Source organism: Schistocerca piceifrons, chromosome 5, assembly GCF_021461385.2.
Source record: "Schistocerca piceifrons isolate TAMUIC-IGC-003096 chromosome 5, iqSchPice1.1, whole genome shotgun sequence".
Taxonomy (NCBI): domain Eukaryota; kingdom Metazoa; phylum Arthropoda; class Insecta; order Orthoptera; family Acrididae; genus Schistocerca; species Schistocerca piceifrons.
In genome coordinates, this window is record NC_060142.1 from 504626225 (window position 1) to 504651222 (window position 24998).

The following is a 24998-nucleotide window of genomic DNA, read 5'->3' on the forward strand; positions in this document are numbered from 1 at the left end:
ACTGCAGCTGTTCTTAAGGCCAATGGTTGCCCATCTTCTTATTAATAAAGATATATTGCGTATATCTCAGATGTTCATAGTATTTTGTCCACCCCCTGAATGTAGGCCAGTTTTCCGTGAGATTTCGTTTTCTACAGAACACTTTTGGCTTAGTCTCTACTGTGTTTAAGAATAGCGAGATCGTCTGCGAAAGCCAGAGACTTCGTGTTGATTCTCTGGTCTTTATTAATCCCAGGTTAGTTTCACTTTATTTTATTTTCCCTTGTCTTCATTTTTTTTTCAGAATTATGTGAAATAGGAGGGGGAGCGTCCATCTCCTTGGCGAATGACGGTGTGGATTTTATATGCTGCTGAAGTTTCCTCTATGAATTTAACCTTGGAGGTTGTACCCTTAAATGTCTGTTGGATAATTGCCTTTGATTTCCTATCGATTTCGAATTCTACCAAATTAATTTTTGTGTGTCTATCGAATCTTAAATCGTTATATGGTAGTCAAAAGTTACCACGATATTTCTACGTCTTCTTATTTGCAAAATTGTTTTTAGGTTACATATACGTTCTGTACAAGATCGCCCTATAAGAAATTTTGTCCTATTAGTTGGTCTGACTGTTCTTCATAACAGGGAGCAACAAAATTTTTCTGTAAGTGAGCATATCGGTTTTATCTTCTATTTTGTGAACAGGATGAATTAATGCATATTTCCACTCTGTATGTATTCGTTTTCTTTCCCAAATGTCTGATACAGCTATTGAGTTGCTTGTTTGAGATTACTGTGTTTAATTTCCATATTTCTGCTATGATTCTTTTTTCCCCAAGAGACTTCTTACTTTTTAAACTTGATTATTTCCTTGTGTTTCTCGAGAGACGGTCGTTTTGCATCTAGAGTGGACGGAGGTTTTTCGACTCTAGATTTCCTAACCGGGAGCTCGCAGCTGTGAAGGGAGTAAAAGTAGTTTCCCAAATTTATCACTTATTTTCTGTGCTGATTTCTAGATTACATAGCTGATGCCGGGTTAAATACCTTTCTAAACCTTCTGTAAACCTTTCCACTGTTGTTCTTAATAATGTCTTGTTCTATTTCTTTAAGCCATTTTATATCGGAAGTTAATTCAATTTTCTCTTCACATGGCCAGTATAAAAGGACGTGGACAGTATTGTCACTGGTGAAGCAATGACAACGGACTGGATGGTTCAGAAGAGCTCAGTGACTTCGAACGTGGGCTAGTCATTGGACGTCGCCTACGTAACAAATTCAAGGGGATATTTCAACCCTTCTAAAGCTGCCCATGCCGACCGTTGGTGGCGTGATCGTGAAGTGGAGATAGGAAGGAACAACCACAGTTAAATCAAGACCAAGCAGACTTCATGTACTGAAGGTCAAGTACCGAAGAGCACTGGCGATAGTGGTTGTAAAAACTCGCACGAAATTAACGGATCGATTCACTCTTGCGTTCCAGTGTGCTACCAGCAGTCCAACCAACACAACGACTCTGCTCCTCGTAAGGCACGCTTTTCTGCAGCCAATGCTAAGCGATGCCTGGGGTAGCGTAAAGAGCAGTGGATGACCGGAAACAACTGATTTAGAGTGAAGAGTCACGCTGTACTCTGTGACGATCCGACGAAAATGTCAGGGTTTCGCGATGTATGCCAAACGTTACCTGCGACCACGTCCAGTCCCAACAGTGAAGGTTAGGGAGTGGTCCACGTATTGCACTGTAAAAAAAAAAAACTCTAAATTCGGAAGAATACGAATGCATCCTACAGCATTGCATACTGCATACAGTAAAGGAACAGTATGGAGACAATGACTGTTTATATCAGCATGGCATTTCATCCTGTCATAAAGCAACATCTATGCAACATCTATGAGGCAATGGTTTCTGGACAATAGTTTTCCTGAAATGGACTGGCCTGCCCAGAGTCCCGACCTCAACACAACGGAACACCTTTGGGGTGACTTGGAAGGTCGACTACGCCCCACGCCTGAGCGTTCAGCTTCACTACTTGCCTCATCTGGTGTCGGCTCTAGAGAAATAATGGCATGCTATTCCACAACAGAGATTCAGACACCTCATTCAAAGTGTCCCCAGCGGAGTTCAAGACCTCATACAGTCGAAGGATGGACACACTCCCCATTTATTGTCTAATAATAGGTGTCCAGATACTTTTGAGACACTCTAGCACTAAGAGCAGAAATAACTTCCACTATTCATAATTTAGCCTTACTCTTAGCACATGAAGGAGTTAAGTATGACAGGTATGAAAATACCTGTCAGATCCCCTTGTGAATCAAGGGCACTGGCAGATACTGAAAGCTTTAAAAAACTGAAATCATTTCCACTTCTAAACTCCTTCTGTATGATAGATAATTTCAGAGTCGATAATGTGTGTGAGGTTAGGTTACATTTTGCAGATTTTGTTGTAGATAAAGACTGAAACATAAAATCCAGTTACGAAAATAAGCAGCATGTAATCATTTTTTTTCACAGATAAACTGTATAGTATTTGATAACTTGTTACTGACATGTTCCACATCACAGCGTGTCTTCACGGATATGATCCACAGAAAAGGCAACAAAAAAAAAATCATCCACACGAGTAACAGCAGTATATCTTAAATTTCCTTTGAAGTAGGTAACAAACATACTAATGAAGAGTAATCCAGAATTTAGTGAAATAAAAAACAAAACTTTTGAAAAAGATGTATACATAGTACTTTTATTAAAGATATATTTAAAACATGAACATTTTGTACATTAACAACAGTAATATTAGGACAAGTAGAAGTGGGTTGTCTCAGTAGTCGGTGGTGGTGCGCACGTAGTTGTTGCCGGAGGGCATGGAGACGCGCTCAACGCCTCCAGGGAAGAGCTTGGGCAGGTCTTGGTCGGGCACGTGCGGCAGGATCATCACCTTGGTGCCGGGCGTCCAGTTGGCGGGAGTGGCCACCACCTTCAGCCGGTCCGTCAGCTGCAGGGAGTCGATCACGCGCAGCAGCTCACTGCAACACCAGCAGACACGCGTCTCATCAACCATGCACAGAGTGCAGTGTACATGTGTGTGTGTGTGTGTGTGTGTGTGTGTGTGTGTGTGTGTGTGTGTCTGTGTCTGTGTGTGTGTGTGTGTGTGTGTGTGCGTGGAGGGTGTGGCAGCGGTACTCACTCGACGTTGCGGCCGCAGGACGCGGGGTACACCATGGAGAGGCGCAGCCGGTTGTCGGGCCCGATGACGTACATGGCCCTCACCGTCATCGCCTTCTCCACGTTGTCCTTGTCGCGCTCGTCAATCATGTCCAGCTTGACGGCCAGCTCGCGCGTCTCGTCGGACACGATGGGGTACGGGAAGTCGCCGGGAATGTCCTTGCAGTACGACTTGATGTCCTGTAGACAGAACAGGTGTGATATTGGTGAGCCCTGGTGTAATGTGGAGATATTACGAATCTCATCTCGCTCTCAATTCAGAGTTAGCCAGAAATGTGGAAGACTCACATTGACCCAGTCGACGTGGTCCTTGAGCTTGTCGCAAGAGAGCGCCAGCAGCTTGACTCCTCGCTTCTGGAACTCCGGGTTGTGGACGGCGATGCGTCCCAGCTCTGTGGTACACACCGGCGTGAAGTCTGCTGGGTGTGAGAACAGAACACACCACCTGCGGATATAAGATAAACATTGATACAAAACTACCATTTTTCAGAAAAATAGACGATTTCTACGGTATCTTTTTCTTTTCCATCATTTACACAACGGCTCTTATTTCTTAATATAACAGGAGTTTGAAGCAAGATTTCAAGGAAAGAAGAGAGCTGATATTACAAATACTGTCTGTGAATTTACGTCAGTATTCAGCCGATTAAGAAAGTTACATGAGTTTTTGAAATCGACTACTCCTTCACTTTTGATGCAACTGTTCCATCTCACTCTTACCCCCAAGTTATTCATAATCCATATTATCAGTATCTGAGATAGTTGTTATTACATTAACGGCTGTATCTGTTAAATTTTCTAGTCATTAAGCTGTGACCTTCTTCTTATCCTAAATCAGTCTGTTTTCAAGATGAGAAAAAGCTTCTCTCTCCTATCATTGACGTAGGTTCTCTCTCGTAATATTCCACTGTTTTGTTTCTTTCTAACATGGAACCAGTTTCTTTCCTGAATCATAAACCACGTTTGTTGTTCTCATGCTCTTCTATGTTTGTTTTCTTCCTTCCATCTCACTTGCTAATCTTACCATATTATTTCTCGCTCTTACTGTGACCAGTCGGTTTCTCAACATTAAAGCTTCTTGTTCTGTTATGAAATGTTTCTGTTAGATTTCACTACTCACAATCTACAATAATGTAATGATGACGCTGTTGTTTATCGTCTAGTAAAGTTATCAGAAGATCAAAACCAATTGCAAAACGATTTAGGTAAGAATCTGTATGGTGCGGAAATCAGCTATTGACCCTTAATAATGTAAAGTGTGGGGTCATCCACATGAGTTCCCAAAGGAATCCGTTAAACTTCGGTTACGCAATAAATCAATCAAATCTAAAGGCTATTAATTCAACTAAATACCTAGGAATTACAATTACGAACAACCTAATTTGGAAAGAACACAAAGAAAATGTTATGGGGAAGGCTAGCCAAATACTGCATTTTATTGGCAGAATACTTACAAGATGCAACACATCTACTAAGAGACTGCCTACACTACGCTTGTCTGTCCTCTTTAGGAGTACTGCTGCGCGGTGTGGGATGCTTACCAGATAGGATTAACAAGTACTTCGAGAAAGTTCAAAGAAGAAGAGCTCGTTTTGTATTATTGAGAAATAGGGGACAGAGAGTCACAGATATGATACAGGATTTGCAGCGGACGTCATCGAAACAAAGGCGTTTCTCATTGCGCCGGGATCTTCTCACGAAATTTCAATCACTAGCTGTTTAAGCAGCTCGTTTTTTAGTTGCAATTTTCCTTTGCAGAAGATTTGTTAGAAATTATTTTTATAATTTTGTAACTATGTGCATGCTGTTGCAGACACTAGTGTTACTTATTTTTTTATATTTACGTATGAATTTATCTATTAAGTCAGTGTCCGCCCCTGGTAGCTGAGTGGTCAGCGCGACGGAATGTCATGTCTAACGGCCTGGATTCGATTCTCGGCTGGGTTGGAGATTTTCTCCACTCAGGGACTGGGTATTGTGTTGTCCTTTTCATCATCATCATTTCATCCCCATCGACACGCAAGTCGACGAAGTAGCGTCAACTCGAAAGACTTGCACCAGGCGAGCGGTCTACCCGACGGGAGGACCTAGCCACAAGGAATTTTTTTTATTAAGTCCGTGTATATATATATTAGTGCTTTACACTTTTTGCAATTACTTCAAAATTTCTATTGGCTCTTTCAGTCTGGTATATCTCTGTTACGTTAACGGAATGATGGTATCTGGGCAATATAATGCTAAATCTCTTTATAATCTAAGAACTCCAAAATTGTTAAGAGTTGCACCAAGACAAAACTGCTGTACAAATATGAGTGATGACACGGCTGCCAGGTTTCACAGAAAGCTACGTTAATCGTTAGAGGGCCTTTATAATGTAATCAAAAGATTTGATTAACAGCAGATGTTACGACTATGCCATCATTTCTTTCCCTTTGTGTAATGTTTCATACTCATTCCAGTACAAGCTAGATTTACTTGAAGAAACTCTCCTCGTAAGTATCAATTACATGACGAAATAAGAACTTAATATTTTCCAGTTTTATGTTAGCCAACCACATATTTACCAGAAAATGAAAGTGCACTGTAAAGTAGATTATCAGGAGGCTGTTATGAGAAAATAACAAAATGGAAACATTATCTTCATGTTATTATTTATATACTTGTAACAATTGACCTAGGGGTGGGTATTAGTGATACAGATATAGAGCTATTACAAAGGCAAACATTCAATGAAAAAAAATGACGTAGCAAGTTATAAAATTTTAAAAATGAATAATATAGTTGATTTTACTGTTACAAAGTGTCTCTTTCCCATCAGGAAATATGAAACTATTTAACAGAAGGGAAAGGAAATTGTGTTTGTTTTTTGTAAGAACATCACATGGAAATTTAGCTTATTTTTAAATGAACAAAAACCATTTCCCTTTTCCCATTCTGCTAATTAAGATTCAGCCATGTATATGTGACAGGACCACAGTACAATAGAACTTTATGAATCATATTTAAAATGTACCATTGACCTTCGTAATTTTTTTATATAATACATTTCTTTGTATGCACCTTGAATCTGTATCAGTAATATCTTGCACCTCATTTTGTCTATGGATGTGATATGCAGTTGTCTCCCCACGATAGTCAGCAAGTAAAAAATAGATGCAGCAAATGGTTCTTTTTCTTTTTTTTTACGTTCGACAAATCACTGACATACTTGATGTTTAGAAGGCAACTGGTTGGCAGTTAATTTTATATGAAATGTTCGCAGTTTTGAATACGGACAACCATCAGCTGTATAAGGGAATGACGATAATGAATGTGCATACCGGGACTCGAAGCCGGATCTCCCGTTTTACGCGAGCGGTCGCCGTAAACAGCTTTGGCCACCCTTGCAACGCTGACAGCCAGACCCAAACTTCCATACGTCGCCGTTCCGCGTCTCAACATGTATTCGAATTCACGAGCTAGCAAATAACCAAAGCGGTTAAGGCCATCAGCCTTATAAAGTGGGAAATCCGGGTTCGAGTCCCGGTCTGGTACGAATTTTTCTCTCATCTTCCACTAAACACATTTCGGCTGTAGACGCTGCAGTACCTGTTCCTTCGGACATGCATGCCTGTCCAGAGGAATATTGCATCGTTCTTCTTAATAACAAAGGCATTGCAACATTGCACTCAGTTTTATATTTACAGCGACAGTGGAAATAAAGGGCGAGAGTCCGGGTCTCCTTTCCTGAAGTAGCTGTCAGAAGCGAGCAGTGTCATTGGTCACCCCTTCCTGGCGCCAACAACGCTTCCCTGGAAGTATCACAATTTCATTTTTCAGTTTGAGTGTCCTAGGAAAATACGTGGTGTCACGGGAAGCGAGCCTAGCAGATGTGGTTCACATTACCCAATATGCATTGTGAGTCTCAATGCAGGTGGATTAAGGAAAACCAAACCATCAGATATCGGCCTCAAAAGAAGGCCTACGAGGATTGTTGAGAACTTAGCTGGGCGTCGACTCCTGGGTTACTAACAGCCAAGATCACCTTTGGAAGATGCTTCTTTCTATCGGATAAAAGTAAGATACAAGCTAAATTACGCCTTCAATTTGAATCCCTGTAAGGTAATTGCTGCCCCACACCCTCTCCCCTAGAGGCCAGAAATGATACGTTACAAGCTGGCGCATATAAAAATTTTAAATTACTCGTAGTGTCAAAATACACAAGAAAAGTGACTGTCCTCCTAGATGACAGAATGCAGTTAAATCACTTAGATTTACAGAAAAATTTGGTGAAAGAAATTTCTCATTAGGGTATGGTTATTTCGGAACGGTACAGCTTTACTGCACAGATGCAGAAGGTGCGCTGATTAGATCATAAATTAATCTCGTTCAAAAAGAGCTATGCGCAAAAAGATAAAAAGCTTTATCTGTACAACTAAAAATAGAGATAGTTAAGCTACTGTCATTCCAGTCTTTTAATTTAGAATCTGATGTCAGTTAAAATTCAGATGATTGGTAACAGAATCAACTTAGGAGTCTCCTTTCCACTTGTAGAAGTCCAGTGGCCCCTGCGTGGACGGCGCCTTGAAGTTTGGCACGACGCTCTCGAGCTTCATGTTGCTGCCTGGAAGCTGGTATGCCAATCGCCGGCTGCGTGCAGATTGACTCTGGGCTTCGCTGCCGATGCTTATATCTGCTGCGGAACGAGCTTCGTCACACAGTGATTATCGCACAACTGTCAGCTCGCTGAGCTGCCTGAATGAAAACACTGCGTCATCGGCGCTCGCCTGCGCAGAAACCTGATTTCAGGCGTCGCTGAATACAGAACGGCGAAATTATCGGTAGCGACATCCCAGTCCAGGCAAATACACAATCCCGTCACATTAACGCGACCACAGCCTTTGTTCGGAGTCAACGTGCAATAACCACCCACAGAGGGCAGGCGGCAGCACTAGCAGTAGAGGGTATTGGGCGTGTTGTGGGGACGCGGAAAGCAGTGCAGTCATTGTCGTAATGTAAAAATGGAGTGAATTTTCTGGTGTCTGAAAGGGCAATGGTTACTGGCTTTTTGACAGCCATGGGTGGAAAAGTTTTCGAAGCGGCTAAGTTTGTAAACTGTTTGCGTGCCGATGTTGTTAAACTGTACTGTGCATGGAAAAAAGGCACTATCCAAAACCGGCGCCGAATCAACTGCGGTGCTCCACGGGCCATACATGACAGGGGTGAACAACAACTGGGGAGATGTATACGGGCGAATAGACGTGCAACTGTTGAGCAACTGAGAGTCCAGATGAATCAAGCGGCTACCAACAATGCCTTCCCAAAGACCGTTCAGTGAACTTGCTGCTTATGAGCCTTTCCTCATAGCATGAATCTATTTTACTGAGTATTTCGAACATCTCGCACATTTTATACCGATGAACCCTTTTTGTATGCCGTTAAATCCTATTAACATTTCTTGAGTTGTCGTAAGTCTTGGTTCCGTTATCAAGTCAACGTCAGAACTATCTTTCTAATACCTTTACCTTTCCTAAATCCAACCTGATAGTCACTTAGCAGGTCCTTAATTCATTTTTCCATTTTTCTGTACACTACTCTTATCAACAACTTTGACGTATGAGCCGTTAAGCTGATTTTGCTATAATTTTCGTTTTTATCTGGTTTTGTATGGCTGATGTTTTTCCGAAAGTCTTATGGTAGGTATCCAGCCTAAATAAATTCTACAAACTAACGTGAAAAGATTTCTGGCTGCGACTTCCCACAATAGTATTATAAAATCTGAAGGAATGATATTTATGTCTTCCGTCTTATATTATCGCAAGTCTAATACTGGATGCCCGTTGTCTTCCATGTCGACTGCTATTCCTTGTTATATTTCCTCATCAGAGTTCCTCTCGTTTGCAAAGACTTTCGACGTACTCTTCCCATCAGTCCTCTTTCTCATCTGCGTTTAAAGTTGAAATCATCTTATACTCTTAAAATTGACCTCTCTCCTTCTAATTTCACCGAAGGTTATTTTAACTTTTCTATAAGCTGAATGAGTCTTTCCGCCTTATTAGGTGCAGAATGAGGCATTAATTGGCATCTGGATGACAATTATGGTCATTTGAGTGTAAAGATACTATTAGTCCCAGAAATATCGCTTTTGTGCGTGTCGTGTTATGTATAGAATTGTATTAGTTGTCTGATTCACCGAGGAAGAAGCTGCATTATGGCTAAATAGCGTAACGAGGCCGTAAGAACATCAATCTAAAAATCTGCACAAAATTGACAACGTACGTTATCTGTTCTTCAAGCCTGTACAGCTGGTAAGAGAAGCAGTAGGTAACTTATCTACGAATGTTTGAATTAGTTACCATTATTTCTTCATCAAATTAAATAATTTGTGTAATGGCCTTCAGAGCTTGAAATGAATCCTAAGTATTATTAAAAGCAACGATTTGTGATTGAAGGCGGAGGTAATTTAATCTCTTTTCGCTAGAGCGCCGCGTCTCTTCTGTAAGTGCGAACTGTTTACCTGTAATCGATAAACACACATGCAAAATAGAAGGGACGAGACGTTTGACGTTTAAATTTCGTAACTGAGAAAACTTAAAAGTAAATGTATTGGGACACTGATTACCTTTTTGTCACTGGTTTTGAATCTTATGTGATCGAGATGGCGTCGACAGATTTTGTCACTTTTGTTGGACAAAACATTGGAGTAAAAAAAATTTGAGTACCTGTTTCGCTTTTGCATTTGTTACATGGCAAATTAGAATTTGGTTCTGTCTGTGGATATGTCCACAGATTATTAATCACGAACAAACTACAAAAGCTACTGAACGTGATTTTGCATGATCACACTTAATATGCGTCGGTAGAACTTATTCAACATTTACAAAACGCTGGCAACGATTCAGTAGTAGTAGTAGTAGTAGTAAATATTTTGATAGGTAGTAATCTAGATTAATTCAAATATAAGGTGAGCCCAATTCGTATTGCTTACAGAGATACAACTGGTTACAGAGAAAAGTTTCATTTTGCGAGTTGGTACCGCAGTTGTTATGAGTTTGTTCATCGGTTGTCATTCTTGTTTTGGAATTTAAATTGTGAAGTTGTGCTTGAGTTTACGTAGTTGAATCTTTCAACTGTGGATACTATCGTGATTTGTTGGTTAAGTGTAGGGTATCGTTCAAGCATGTCGTAACGATTGCGGTTGAACACAGTGAGGCGCTAACACGGTGCTCTTTACTTTTCAACCCTTACGAGTGACGGCTAATCTCCCAATGTTGATCAGTTGCTTAACCACCATCAATGAACAGCATTTTCACAAATTCTTCGGTGTAATAGCGACCTTCCCGTAGCCAGATATTGCGAACACTGCACGGTTGCGCAAGTCATAGCCGCCGCTAGAGAAAGACGGAGAGAGATAACACTCGCTGCGTCAGTGGCCTTGTGGTTGAGACGCTCAGCAGCTGGGCAGCGTTATGTAAGGACCACTCCTATCAGGACATGCGTTCTGTCCGGTCCCAGCGCGGACTCGCCCATCCATGTGTAGAAGAATAGTTCATAAATTATTTTGGAAAATGTAGCGTCCGCAGCTCGTGGTCGTGCGGTAGCGTTCTCGCTTCCCACGTCCGAGTTCCCGGGTTTGATTCCCGGCGGGGTCAGGGATTTTCTCTGCCTCGTGATGACTGGGTGTTGTGTGATGTCCTTAGGTTAGTTAGGTTCAAGTAGTTCTAAATTCTAGGGGACTGATGACCATAGATGTTAAGTCACATAGTGCTCAGAGCCATTTTTGAAAATGTAGATCCCCTGTTTATTTACAAATTTCATTAATCTACGCGGATTTTCCGTTACAGTAATCTGATCCATTTTTCTTGAAGGAATGTAAATCTGTGTAACACAAAATTATCTTAATATTGTTGTAAAAGGAAACACAACGCATGTAAATTTTTATACTGTGTGTGCGATAGGACTGTACACTACTGACCATTAAAATTGCTACACCAAGAAGAAATGCAGATGATAAACGGGTATTTATTGGACAAATATATTATACTAGAACTGACATCTGATTACATTTTCACGCAATTTGGGTGCACAGATCCTGAGAATTCAGTACCCAGAACAACCACCTCTGGCCGTAATAACGGCCTTGATACGCATGGGCATTGAGTCAAACAGAGCTTGGACGGCGTGTACAGGTACAGCTGCCCATGCAGCTTTAACACGGTACCACAGTTCATCAAGAGTAGTGACTGGCGTATTGTGACGAGCCAGTTGCTCGGCCACCATTCACCAGAAGTTTTCAATTGGTAAGAGATCTGGAGAATGTGCTGGCCAGGGCAGCAGTCGAACCTTTTCTGTATCCAGAAAGGCCCGTACATGACCTGCAACATGCGGTCGTGCATTATCCCGCTGAAATGTACGGTTTCGCAGGGATCGAATCAAGGGTAGAGCCAAGGGGCGTAACACATCTGAAACGTAACGTCCACTGTTCAAAGTGCCGTCAATGCGAACAAGAGGTGACCGAGACGTGTAACCAATGGCACCCCATGCCATCACGCCAGTATGGTGATGACGAATACACGCTTCCAATGTGCGTTCACCGCAATGTCGCCAAACACGGATGCGACCATCATGATGCTGTAAACAGAACCTGGATTCATCCAAAAAAATGACGTTTTGCCATTCGTGCACCCAGGCGCTCCAGTTGCAGTGTCAAGGGTAACCGCAGCCACGGTCTCCGGTCTGATAGTCCAAGCTGCTGCAAACGTCGTCGAACTGTTCGTGCAGATGACTGTTGTCTTGCAAACGTCCGCATCTGTTGACTCAGGGGTCGAGACGTGGCTGCACGATCCGTTACAGCCACGCGGATAAGATGCCTGTCATCTCGACTGCTAGCGATACGAGGCCGTTGGGTCCAGCACGGCGTTCCTTATTACCCTCATGAACCCATCGATTCCATATTCTGCAAACAGTCATTGGATCTCGACCAACGCGGGCAGCAATGTCGCGATACGATAAACCGCAATCGCGATAGGCTACAATCCAACCATTATCAAAGTCGGAAACGTGATGGTACGCATTTCTTCTCCTTACACGAGACATCACAACAACGTTTCACCAGGCAACGCCCGTCAACTGATGTTTGTGTATGAGAAATCAGTTGGAAACTTTCCTCATGTCAGCACGTTGTAGGTGTCGCCACCGGCGGCAACTTTGTGTGAATGCTCTTAAAAGCTAATCATTTGCATATCACAGCATCTTTTTACTGTCGGTTAAATTTCGCGTCTGTAGCACATCATCTTCGTGGTGTAGCAATATTAATGGCCAGTAGTGTTAAATTTTATGCACAGAGAATAACGTAATGTAAAGTACGTGGAAGGATGAAGAAAGCTGACGTGATTCTCATCTCTGTCGGCTGAATAGCACACTGAAAGTATGAATTGTGGACTGGAGCGACTCAAGGTGACAAAGGTACATCGACATGGAGTACGTGCTGTGTGGTGTCAATCGCCTGAACTTAGAGGCGCCACTGTATGAGCTAGAAAGGGAGGAAGAAATTTGCTTCCAAGCAGCACTTGTTTAAAAATAAATAACAACTCTGCTTGATTCAAGCCATTTCGTCGATTAAAAACAGTAATAATACTTTGGGGTGTATTCACATAATACAGTGAAGGGTATCACGCACTCTTAACAAATTCAGCGAGTAAGTCACAGAGATAACAGCAGCAGGAACAGCCTGGTCAATACTAGCTAAGGGAGCGCTGCAATCCACACATATCTGAACCAGAAGACAACAAACAGCACATTATCGCACTTGCTGGAAAAAATGACAACCCATACTGCAGGGGGCAAAAGACCAGAATTAGTTACAAAAATTACGTTGCTCTAATAGTGGACTCACTATATTCGGCTGCATTCAGTTTACTACATCCAGTCCTTTTCTCACTTCTCAATTTGTAAATTTGACCACTGATGGAGCAACGTATTTCCACTAATTTACCGCGGTGACGTCCCCTCTTACTTCCGCGCCCGCTCTCGCAATGACACGTTCTGCTGCTAAACATACGCTGCGTCCGCAACAGAAGGCAGCACGTCTTATGGAAAAACAAATGAAGTACCCTGACTGTAATGACAGTCAGCAAAGTCTTGCAATTCTTTGCAGCGCCTTCTTTTGTAGGTCAAGCACTAGTACTGAAACTACATGCAACTTGGGCATCAAGAAGTGGAGATAACATTTGCAATCCGAATACACTCGTAGCTATTCGGGCACCAACCAAAGAAAGCGCGCCGATAAGAATCATTAAAGCTACAGAGGAACAGCTCTTCGTGCAGGGATTGACAGTTGGCACTCAGTATAAACGATTGTAATGTACTGCGCATAGCCGGCCGGGTAGGCCGAGCGGTTCTAGGCGCTTCAGTCTGGAACCGCGGGACCGCTCCGGTCGCAGGTTCGAATCCTGCCTCGGGCATGGGTGTGTGTGATGTCCTTAGGTTAGGTATGTTTAAGTAGTTCTAAGTTCTAGGGGACTGATGACCTCAGATATTAAGTCCCATAGTGCTCAGAGCCATTCGAACCATTCGTACTGCGCATAAATATGTATAAAGACCCGTTACGGTATGATTACACGACTGCAGAACAATCACTGGAAGCAGCCACACCCATTAAATACATGGGAGTATGCGTAAGGAGCGATTTAAAGTGGAAAGGCCACATAAAATTAATCACAAGTAAGACATATGCCAATTGAGATACATTGGAAGAATTCTCAGAAAATGTAGTATGTCAGCAAAGGAGGTAGCTTACAAATCTCTCGAAATGACTCGTTCGAGCAATACTATAACATTGCTCATGAATGTGGGACCGTACCAGATGACAATGATAGAGGAAAGAATATTGCCCATCAATGTCAAATCCTTAACAGATAGGACTGATAGAGGAAATAGAGAAGATGCAAAGAAGAACAGCACGTTTCGTTACTGGTTCATTTACATTTAGTAACCTGTCCCCCTTCCCCCCCCCCTCCCCCCCCCAAGATGTAAATTTGGTTGTTCTTAATCTCATAATGAGAGAGACAGAAATTTTTTGCAACATAGTTTTCAGTCTTAACAGAATCGCAAATTTTTTGCTATTGTAGTTCGTGTTGTAATTGATTAAGAAAACGCCTTCGTTTACTCTACTTGAATTTGGAGACGTCACGATGATACAAAATTTCCTAGACCAAAATCCTGGATTCGGCTCTGAGCATACCACTGTGATACAGAGAAGATCTGAACCTGGTGACCTTTAAAGTGAACAGACCAATACCTGTAAGATCATCTGAAACATTAAGAAAATGTCGTCAACGGAACCTATTGAACATCTAAATTTTAACAGGGGTGTTACTATTAAACCAGATATACGAGGTGCCTTAGCCTACGTAGATAAAATGACGAGGGTTGTCATCCAGCTATGGAATTAAAGTGAAGTTCACAATAGAACCCTCCTTATTACTGAGTTGCGTTAATTTTATTCCAGTTATTGAATAAGTATTACCAATAATTACGAGGTGTCAAAAAGGTTCAAACGAAACATTAAACTTTCACGATAATTCCTTGGCACAGGTAGGTGGAACTTGAAATGAAATGATAAAATTAGCTATGTCCATCTAAAGTGCCAATTATTGCTGAAGCAGTCAAACAGATTAGAGATATAAGTAGGAAAAGCGCATATGAGCACCAGTTCTCACGCGTAAGTGCTTGCGAACTAGATGACAGGGCTGGCGTTTTGGAAAGAACAGTGTCGTAAGAATTTTCTCCAAACACTGTAGTCAATCTTTCAAGGACGTTAGCCGTGCCAGTGTATTGAAGAAACGTTCATCGGTGGCTGACCAAAGTATGGAACGTTCCAGCCATCAGTACATTACCAGCTTTATTTATTTGTTTAACGTGTATCTTAGCTCCACATTCTGTGTCTTTCATAAACTATTTTCGTGTCTATTGATTTTTTAATACAAACGGGAGAATTATGTCTAAGGTGTTACAACCAAACTAGTAATATCAGTTTGTGATATTTCTCGTGCAAAGCAGTTATGGCTGGCATCAGAAACATGTAGGGCAACTACGTATGCCAAGCACAGATATATCATCTTCCCATTTGAATAACGCGCAATAAGCAAAGTTTTGGAGCCCATGATATTTAAGTTTTTGACTCTACTTGGCAAGCAAAATCGTTTGGTGAATAAGTGTCTAATTTCTTCATGCGATATTCATGAATTACCGGGTGAGTCCAAAAGGACTTTCCAACTTTGGATTGATATAGAAATTTATTGAGATAACCTACAGAATCGGCAGATGCGTCATTTTATAGCAAATAGCCTCCAGTTTCACATAAAAGTGTCGAGTGTCATTCTAGTTCGATGTGACTACCATCTGTGATGCGGAGAACATCCAACCGGTAACCAATTTCTTCCCACATTCGTTGCAGAAAGTCGGGCGTAACTTGGGCAACGGCAGCGTAGATTCGATTTTTCAGGTCGGCTTAATTGTTTGGTAGGGGAGGAACATACACACTGTCTTTAATGAAAGCCCAGAGAAAGAAATTCAGCAGTGTCAAGAGTGGAGAGTGAGGTGGCCATGCGATTGGCCTTTCACGGCCGATCCACCCACGAGGAAAGCGATTATCGAGGAACTTCGAACTTCGGGTGAGGAAATGAGGTGGTGCACCGTCTTGCTGATAGTAAACAATTCCATCTAGGTCATCTTCATCGATCAGTGGAATTAAAAAGTTTTCAAGTGTATCCAGATACACAATACCAGTGACAGTTTTCTCCATGAAGAGGAAAGGACGGTACACTTTCAATTTGTTCCAGGGTTGCATGTGGATCTTCGCTGCCCCATATTCTGCACTTGTGGGTGTTCACCGCGCCACTGATATGAAATATTGACTCATGGCCGAACATTATTGTGTTTAGGAATGTCTCGTCATCCTCTATCCAATGCAACATTTCCGCACAGAACTCTTCACGAGCAACCTTATCTACATCACTAATGTGCTGTGACGTAGTGAATCTGCATGGTTTCAAGTGTAAACGTCTACGCACTACTCACAAGACAGTCTTTTGTGGAATGCCAGTCTCGCGAGACGCACGTCGCATGGATTTTTGAGACTGTGGCCAAAGCTCTACCGAACGCGTTCAAGCACTCTCCGCACCAGTGAAAGTAGTCATTTTAACTGTGCACTACACTATCCTTCCTGGTGGCGGAATGGGGTACTGACGTACAGTGAGAACGAAACTTGAAGGTTTTTGCAATAAAATGAAACATCTATCGATTCAATAAATTTCTATATCATTCGAAAGTTGGAAAGCCCATTTCGACTCACTCTATATTGCTCAAAGCTCGTCGACGATGTTTTACTTGTGTTCCCATGTTTTGATTGTCTGGAACGTTGGTTGGCTCAAATGGCTCGGAGCACTATGGGACTTAACATCTGAGGCCATCAGTCCCCTAGAACTTAGAACTACTTAAACCTAACTAACCTAAGGACATCACACACATCCATGCCCGAGGCAGGATTCGAACCTGCGACTGTAGCAGTCCAGCGATTCAGGGCTGAAGCGCCTAGAACCGTTCGGCCACCGCGGCCGGCTGGAACGTTGGTTGTACTAGGATTAAAGATGGCGATGTCTTCTAAGACGTAGGGATTGCGTCCCTCCACCTATACTCCGTACGTACAAAGCCTTAATCCGACCAATTCTCTATTATGCCAATGTCAACTGGTTTTCCTCTCCACCAAAACTATACGAGCGCCTCCAAATCGTTCAACACCATACCCTCCGCCTGACCTTCCGTATCTATCTACCCTCCCCTTTTTGATCTCATTAACTTCTCCTCTTAGCTCTCCCACAATGAACGCCACTTCGTACAGCTCCTGCAAACGTGATACCAAACACGCTACATAATATCCTTGATTATTAGCAGTTGCACCCTGCCACAGTTGTACCAACACACCACTCTCACGCTCTCCACATCCTGTCCCACCGAAACTTTAACTTTTTCCCACTACCTGGTACCGAAGTCCTTCCATACATTTATACACATTTGCACATTTTTCCAACTTTAAAAGAACACTCTGCTTACTCCCGATGTCAGCCCTCTTCTCACCTCTCACCTCTCCCCCCCCCCCCCCCCCCCTATATGCCATCCCTCTTTACAGACGTTTGGTTTGAAGTTCTCCTCCTCACCTCTTCCGTCTCACATTCCAGCCACAACACGCTTCCCCCAACATGGCTCCTCACCTACTGCTTACTCCCCAATATTCCCTCAATGTTCAGTTTCTTTAATGACTGTCGTCAACGGACTGTATTTTAAAAAGACAATAATATTTTACGAACTTCCAGCATACTGGAGTAACTTGGGTCAGCAACTTCTGTTTATCAGTAGAGCGAAAAACCAGCCCAAGTTGAGTTATCTGTATACACTATAAATGTTCATTGCACATTTTTGACATCTTCGGAAATGCCATTTTCGACTTTGTTACAATGATTTGAAAATGGGTCTCGGCCCGAAAATAGTTATCAAAATGGTTCAAATGGCTCTGAGCACTATGGGACTCAACTGCTGTGGTCATAAGTCCCCTAGAACTTAGAACTACTTAAACCTAACTAACCTAAGGACAGCACACAACACCCAGCCATCACGAGGCAGAGAAAATCCCTGACCCCGCCGGGAATCGAACCCGGGAACCCGGGCGTGGGAAGCGAGAACGCTACCGCACGACCACGAGATGCGGGCAAAAAATAGTTATCGAATGAATAAAGAGTACAATTTGCAATTTGGACTGGCTTCTCGTTAAGCTGAATAATATTTTACTTGAATTCTTCAATACAAAACAGTATATTTAAATTAATTTTTAAAAAAATTTACGTATTTTATACTTTCTTAGAAACTACGCTTGTATGAGAATATTTTAATGATGCTCTCGACTGAAGAGCAACACTATACCGCTGTTAACACGCAGTCGTCCTGACGGGCGAGGCAATGCATTAGCAATAACGAGAGAAAAAGAAAAGAAAAGAAGGAAACGAGCTAAGCTGGCGAATCAGACTGAGGTAACTTCAACGTACCCCTCAACTTACTCGACCATTTATTAAACCTCTCAAATTTTCACATGTTACTTTATCGACGTTTTTATTCTGTTTCAATTGAAATTTCCAGTATCTACTCGCTCTCATACATTTCAATACATTACTGATTCTTATCCAACTCAGCTACATTCTAGTCTACTTCAACCTGATTGAGTTATGTCGATGTCTCTTCATCCTCCATCCGAAGCAAGCATGACTTCTTATATCTACCACAGTGTACGATTATTCAGAGAAAAAAATCTAGGTCTAGGAAGACCTAGTATTTATGCACCTCACTAGCATTACGGTGATAGAAGCTGGTCTTGTAAAAAAGAAATTACCTCCAAAGTTGCGAAATGATTTTTTAAAATACTGCTTTAATTAGATTGTAGAAACAAATTTTCCCAAGATTCTAGCCCCCAACACCAAATATTAAGATGAAAAAAATTTCGAAGCTTTACTTTCTACTAATTGTGGACTGCCTACACCAATTTCAACCTAATTTAATGCGTACGTAGAACATAAATTCTGGAATAGTACACCATCGAGGTTAAACATTCCTAGAGGCTTTAGACGAGTGAAGTGAATGACATGTAAAGATTATTGAAAATGAACTGTTCTATGGCTGCGGGGTGTGGTCCAAGGCCTATTTCTCCACCGTTTCGTCTGTCAATGCTAAAGATATCATCACAGGCTATTGAGAGACTGAGACAAGAAGCGTTAGCAAAGATTGGATTTTGGTGTAAAGCGCATAAAATAAATGTCGCAAACGACAGCCGTTATGAACTACGTTAATGTCGAACTCATGGTTTATGTGCCGCTAGGGTGACTGGTAACAACTTCGATGGCATTTAACACCTAGGGGTAGGGTTAGGAGTACACTGAGACGACAAAAGTCAGTGGGTAGGAATATGCACATATACACGGCTATTACAAATGATTGAAGCGATTTCATAAATTCACTGTAGCTCCATTCATTGACATATGGTCACGACACACTACAGACATGTAGAAAAACTCATAAAGTTTTGTTCGGTTGAAGCCGCACTTCAGGTTTCTGCCACCAGAGCGCTCGAGAGCGCAGTGAGACAAAATGGCGACAGGAGCCGAGAAAGCGTATGTCGTGCTTGAAATGCACTCACACCAGTCAGTCATAACAGTGCAACGACACTTCAGGACGAAGTTCAATAAAGATCCACCAACTGCTAACTCCATTCGGCGATGGTATGCGCAGTTTAAAGCTTCTGAATGCCTCTGTAAGGGGAAATCAACGGGTCGGCCTGCAGTGAGCGAAGAAACGGTTGAACGCGTGCGGACAAGTTTCACGCGTAGCCCGCGGAAGTCGACGAATAAAGCAAGCAGGGAGCTAAACGTACCACAGCCGACGGTTTGGAAAATCTTACGGAAAAGGCTAAAGCAGAAGCCTTACCGTTTACAATTGCTATAAGCCCTGACACCCGATGACAAAGTCAAACGCTTTGAATTTTCGGCGCGGTTGCAACAGCTCATGGAAGAGGATGCGTTCAGTGCGAAACTTGTTTTCTGTGATGAAGCAACATTTTTTCTTAATGGTGAAGTGAACAGACACAATGTGCGAATCTGGGCGGTAGAGAATCCTCACGCATTCGTGCAGCAAATTCGCAATTCACCAAAAGTTAACGTGTTTTGTGCAATCTCACGGTTTAAAGTTTACGGCCCCTTTTTCTTCTGCGAAAAAAACGTGTATCTGGACATGCTGGAAAATTGGCTCACGCCACAACTGGAGACCGACAGCGCCGACTTCATCTTTCAACAGGATGGTGCTCCACCGCACTTCCATCATGATGTTTGGCATTTCTTAAACAGGAGATTGGAAAACCGATGGATCGGTCGTGGTGGAGATCATGATCAGCAATTTATGTCATGGCCTCCACGCTCTCCCGACTTAACCCCATACGATTTCTTTCTGTGGGGTTATGTGAAAGATTCAGTGTTTAAACCTCCTCTACCAAGAAACGTGCTAGAACTGCAAGCTCGCATCAACGATGCTTTCGAACTCATTGATGGGGACATGCTGCGCCGAGTGGGGGAGGAACTTGATTATCGGCTTGATGTCTGCCGAACCACTAAAGGGGCACATATCGAACATTTGTGAATGCCTAAAAAAACTTTTTGAGTTTTTGTATGTGTGTGCAAAGCATTGTGAAAATATCTCAAATAGTAAAGTTATTGTAGAGCTGTGAAACCGCTTCAATCATTTGTAATAACCCTGTACAGATGGCGGTAGTATCGCGTACACAATGTATAAAAAGGAAATGCATTGGCGGGTCTCTCATTTGTACTCAGGTGACAGGTGATTCGTGTGAAAAGGTTTCTGACGTTATTAAGGCCTCACGACCGGAATTAACAGACTTAGAACGCTCAAAAATGGTTCAAATGGCTCTGAGCACTATGCGACTTAACATCTGAGGTCATCAGGCTCCTAGAACTTAGAACTTCTTAAACCTAACTAACCTAAGGACATCACACACATCCATGCCCGAGGCAGGATCGAACCTGCAAACCGTAGCGGTCGCGCGGTTCTAGACTGAAGCGCCTAGAACCGCTCGGCCACAGTGGCCGGCTTGGAACGCAGAATGATAATTGGAGCTAGACGTATGGGACATTTCACTTCGTAAATCGTTAGTAAATTCAATATTCCGAGATTAATAGGTGAAGAATGCCCGAGGATACCAAATTCCATGCATTGCTTCTCATTACGGACAACGCAGAGGCCGACGGCCTTCATTTAACGCTAGAGACCAGCGGCGTTTGTGCAGACTGTCAGTGCTAAAGTCAACCAACATTGCGTGAAATATCCGCAGAAATCAATGTCGGACGTGTGGTGAACGTATTGGTTTGGACAGTGCGCCGAAATTTGGCGTTCATCGGCTATTGCAGCAGACGACCGACGCGAGTACCTTTGCTAAAAGCAGGACACCGGCTGCCGCGCCTCTGCTGGGCTCGTGACCATGTCAGTTGGACGCTAAGCGGCAGGAAAACAGTGACCTTGTCAGATGAATCCCATTTTAAGTTGGTAAGAGCTGAAGGCATGGTTCGAGTGTGGCGCAGACTCCACGAAGTTGTCGACAATGCATTGTACAACCTGGTGGTGGATCCATAATGGTGTGGGCTGTATTTACATTTAATGGACTGGGTCCTCTGGTCCAGCTGAACTGATCATTGACTGGTAATAGTTATGTTCGGCCTCATAGAGACATTTGCAGCCATTTATGCACTTCATGTTCCGAAACTACTATGGAACTTTTATGCATGACATTGTGCCATGTCACTGGGCCACAATTGTTCACAAATGGTTCGAAGAACATACTGGACAATCCGAGCAAATAATTTGGCCACCCACATCACCCGATATAAATCGGAATGAACGTTTATGGGACTTAATCGAGAGGTCACTTCTTGCACAAAATCCTGCACCGGCAACAACTTCGCAATTACGGGCGACTATAGAGGCAACATGGCTCAATATTTCTGCAGGGGCTTCCAACGACTTGTTGAGTCAATACCACGTTGACTTAATGCCACGTTGAGTTTCTCCATTACTCTGGGCAAAAGGAGGTCCGACACGATATTAGGAGGTATACCATGACTTTTGTCGCCTCAGTGTTGTAAGGTGTGCCACTTAAAGCATAACTCTCGAATGCTTGGAGCTGTTTCACCAAGTCTGGTACTCATGTAAAGTACTAAATGAAATCTTCTCCGGCTTTCACCTGTATCTACTTCTATATCTACATCCAAATTCTGAAAATCACTGTGAAGTGCATGGCAGAGGGTACTTTCAATTGTACCAGTTATTAGGACTTTTTCTCGTCCATTGAGGTATCGAACGCGGGTAGAATGACTGTTCAGTCGCCTCTGTACATGCTTTAATTAGCCTAATCTTATCTTCGCGAACCCTACTAAAGCGATACGTAGGTGGCTACAGTATGTTTCTAGATTCATTATTTAATGCTAGTTCGTGCAACATCGTAAGTAGTCTTTCACAGTATAGTTTGCGTGTATCTTCAAGCGTTTGCTAGTTTACAAACTTCATTATCAACGTGACAATCTCCCATGGGTCAAACAAATCTTGTGATCTTTCATGCTGCCGTTATTTATAATCTTGAGTATCTTTTTTTAGTTCTATTTGGTACGAGTTCCATATACTTATGCAATATTCTAGAATGGCTCACGCATGTGTATTGTAAACAATATCCTTTGTAGTCCGGTAGTATTACACTAAGGAATCTATATCCATCAACTACGATGAATCTAAGCGATCGTTCCATTTCATAGTCATTTATAGTACTACACTCAGGTATTAGTATGGGTTGACCGATTCCAGTTGTAACTCTCTGGTATTGCAGTTCTAGGTTATTACGTTTTTACACTTCGTGAAGTGCAAAATCGTACGTACCTGAACCCTCAAAGACAGTTCTCAATGTTTGCAGAACTCTGAAATATAACCAAGATCTGTACGAATATTTTTACAGTCTTTTTGGACATTACTTCATTTTAGATCACCGCATCTTCTGCGAAAATTCAAAGGTTACTTTTAACATTGTCTGCAAGGTCATTAATATACAACATGAACAGCAAGGGTCCAAACAAATTTCCCTGAGGCACAACTGTAATTACTTCTACATCTGTCGATGACTCTCTTTCCAAGATATAATGCTGTCAAGAAACCATGTAAGTCACAAATTTCACCTGATCAAGAGGTTATACATCCACAATATTTAGGCAGAAAGAAAGACATTTAAAATCCATTCCTACAGAACTGGAGTCCAGTTATCTCTCTCGGTCATAATCTCAGTTAATTAGTTGAATGTCTCTTAAATCATATTCTCGATCAATGTTATGGTGCGTAACATGTCAATTGAACAAATGATTGAACTGACAATCTAAAAATACTAGCTGACAAACCCAGAATTGCCTGGATATTCATTTCCTCAATTTTTCATTAGAAACGGAAACTAAAGAATGAGCTGCGTTTGTAGTGTAATACCAAAAAATTTCATTTCCATATATTCGTGAAAACACCTTTGAAATTATGAAGCATTAGTACAAAGAAATGTGCTTAATGTGCAAATGTATAACTACAGCTGCTTCGCGTGTCTGTAACACGATTTTGTAAACGTATATAGTGAAACGCCTCTTCATACCTCTATAGACGGCTATCGTTTTCGCCTGCAGCCGTTTGCGCTGGAAGGTGTCAGCGATTTCCTCGAATTGACTCGACTGTACGAGTGTCTTAGTAGCAAAGAATAAAATGTATTACAACTTCAAGCTTGGTACGACATTTTTTCACGCATCTCATGGTGTTCAAAAAAAAATGGCTCTGAGCACTATGGGACTCAACTGCTGAGGTCATTAGTCCCCTAGAACTTAGAACTAGTTAAACCTAACTAACCTAAGCACATCACAAACATCCATGCCCGAGGCAGGATTCGAACCTGCGACCGTAGCGGTCTTGCGGTTCCAGACTGCAGCGCCTTTAACCGCACGGCCACTTCGGCCGGCCATCTCATGGTGTATGAAGTCACATTTCTTGAACTATTTGTCGTACAGTGATGTATTTTTACAGGTACATTCAGCGGCATATGTGGCTACTCTCTGCGAAATATGTTACAAATAGAGCTAGTAGCAGGGAAGTAATAAGTTTAAACGTCATGCATGATGTGACAATTCTCCACGCGTCTCATTGTTATGACGTCAAATCTCCTGAACTATGGCCGGCAGCTGTTGCCGAGCGGTTCTGGGTGCTTCAGTCTGGAACCGCACGACCGCTACGGTCGGAGGTTCGGATCCTGCCTCGGCCATGGATGTGTGTGATGTCCATAGGTTATTTAGGTTTAAGTAGTTCTAAGTTCTAGGAGGCTGATGACCTCAGATGTTAAGTCCCATAGTGCTCAGAGCCATTTGAACAATTTGAACCATCTCCTAAACTATCATAAGTAGGTGGTTCTTATTCTAACAGCGCATGTTGCCTGACAGTAAGGGATATACGTACCAAGCTAGGTTGAAATCGGTCCAATGGTTTAGGAGCTGAGGTGGAACATACACAGATACACGAACAGACACACACACACACACACACACACACACACACACACACACACACACACGTACAGCAATAGTGTGTACCGGGAGAAATGGTTAATATTTAGAGATATGATAGGAATTGTCATACGAAGCAAAAGAGTCTAGTAACTGTAGACTCTGAAGTGCATACATTGAGAGCAACGAGCCCTTCATCGTCGAAGCTGTGGAACAAATCTGCTCTGCTGAAAGCTTTTTGCTTTCCATATTTTGGGAGGAGGTAGTATGGACAAAAACAAGAAAAAATTTTGCAGCAAACATGGGCTCCACAATGCATACCTTAGGAGTTATGAGAATTTGTTCAGTATAGCAAATATGTTTCACAAGCGTGAAGATGAACAAGTGCTCACATCTCTCAACGCATGCCCTTACGAGCCCATGTTTACCAGGCATTTTTTTGTTGTTATGGGCTGTACTACCACCTCTCAACTCGCAAAATATAGAAAGCAAAGAGCTTATAGTAAGAGAGATTTTTTTCACAGATCGAAGACGGAGAAAGGCACATAGCTCTTAAGGTATGCATTTTAGAGACCATTTTCCATCGAATGATCGTTGCTGTCAGTACCCTTAATATTGTCTATTCCTCCTTGGGACACCCAG

At 42.3% G+C, this 24998-nt stretch overlaps 1 protein-coding gene across 1 annotated transcript in view; it reads right to left on the bottom strand.

Annotated features, from left to right (window-relative positions):
• Positions 1–2752: 2752 nt before the first annotated feature.
• LOC124798330 (peroxiredoxin-6-like) overlaps positions 2753–24998 on the bottom strand; it is a 28627-nt gene continuing 6381 nt past the window's right edge. Inside the window, exons 2-4 of the mRNA XM_047261680.1 lie at positions 3490–3646; positions 3164–3381; positions 2753–3002 (exon numbers count right to left, since the gene is read on the bottom strand). Of these exons, the coding sequence (XP_047117636.1) occupies positions 2798–3002; positions 3164–3381; positions 3490–3646 (580 nt within the window). The 3' untranslated portion in view covers positions 2753–2797. The remainder of the gene's footprint in view (positions 3003–3163; positions 3382–3489; positions 3647–24998) is intronic.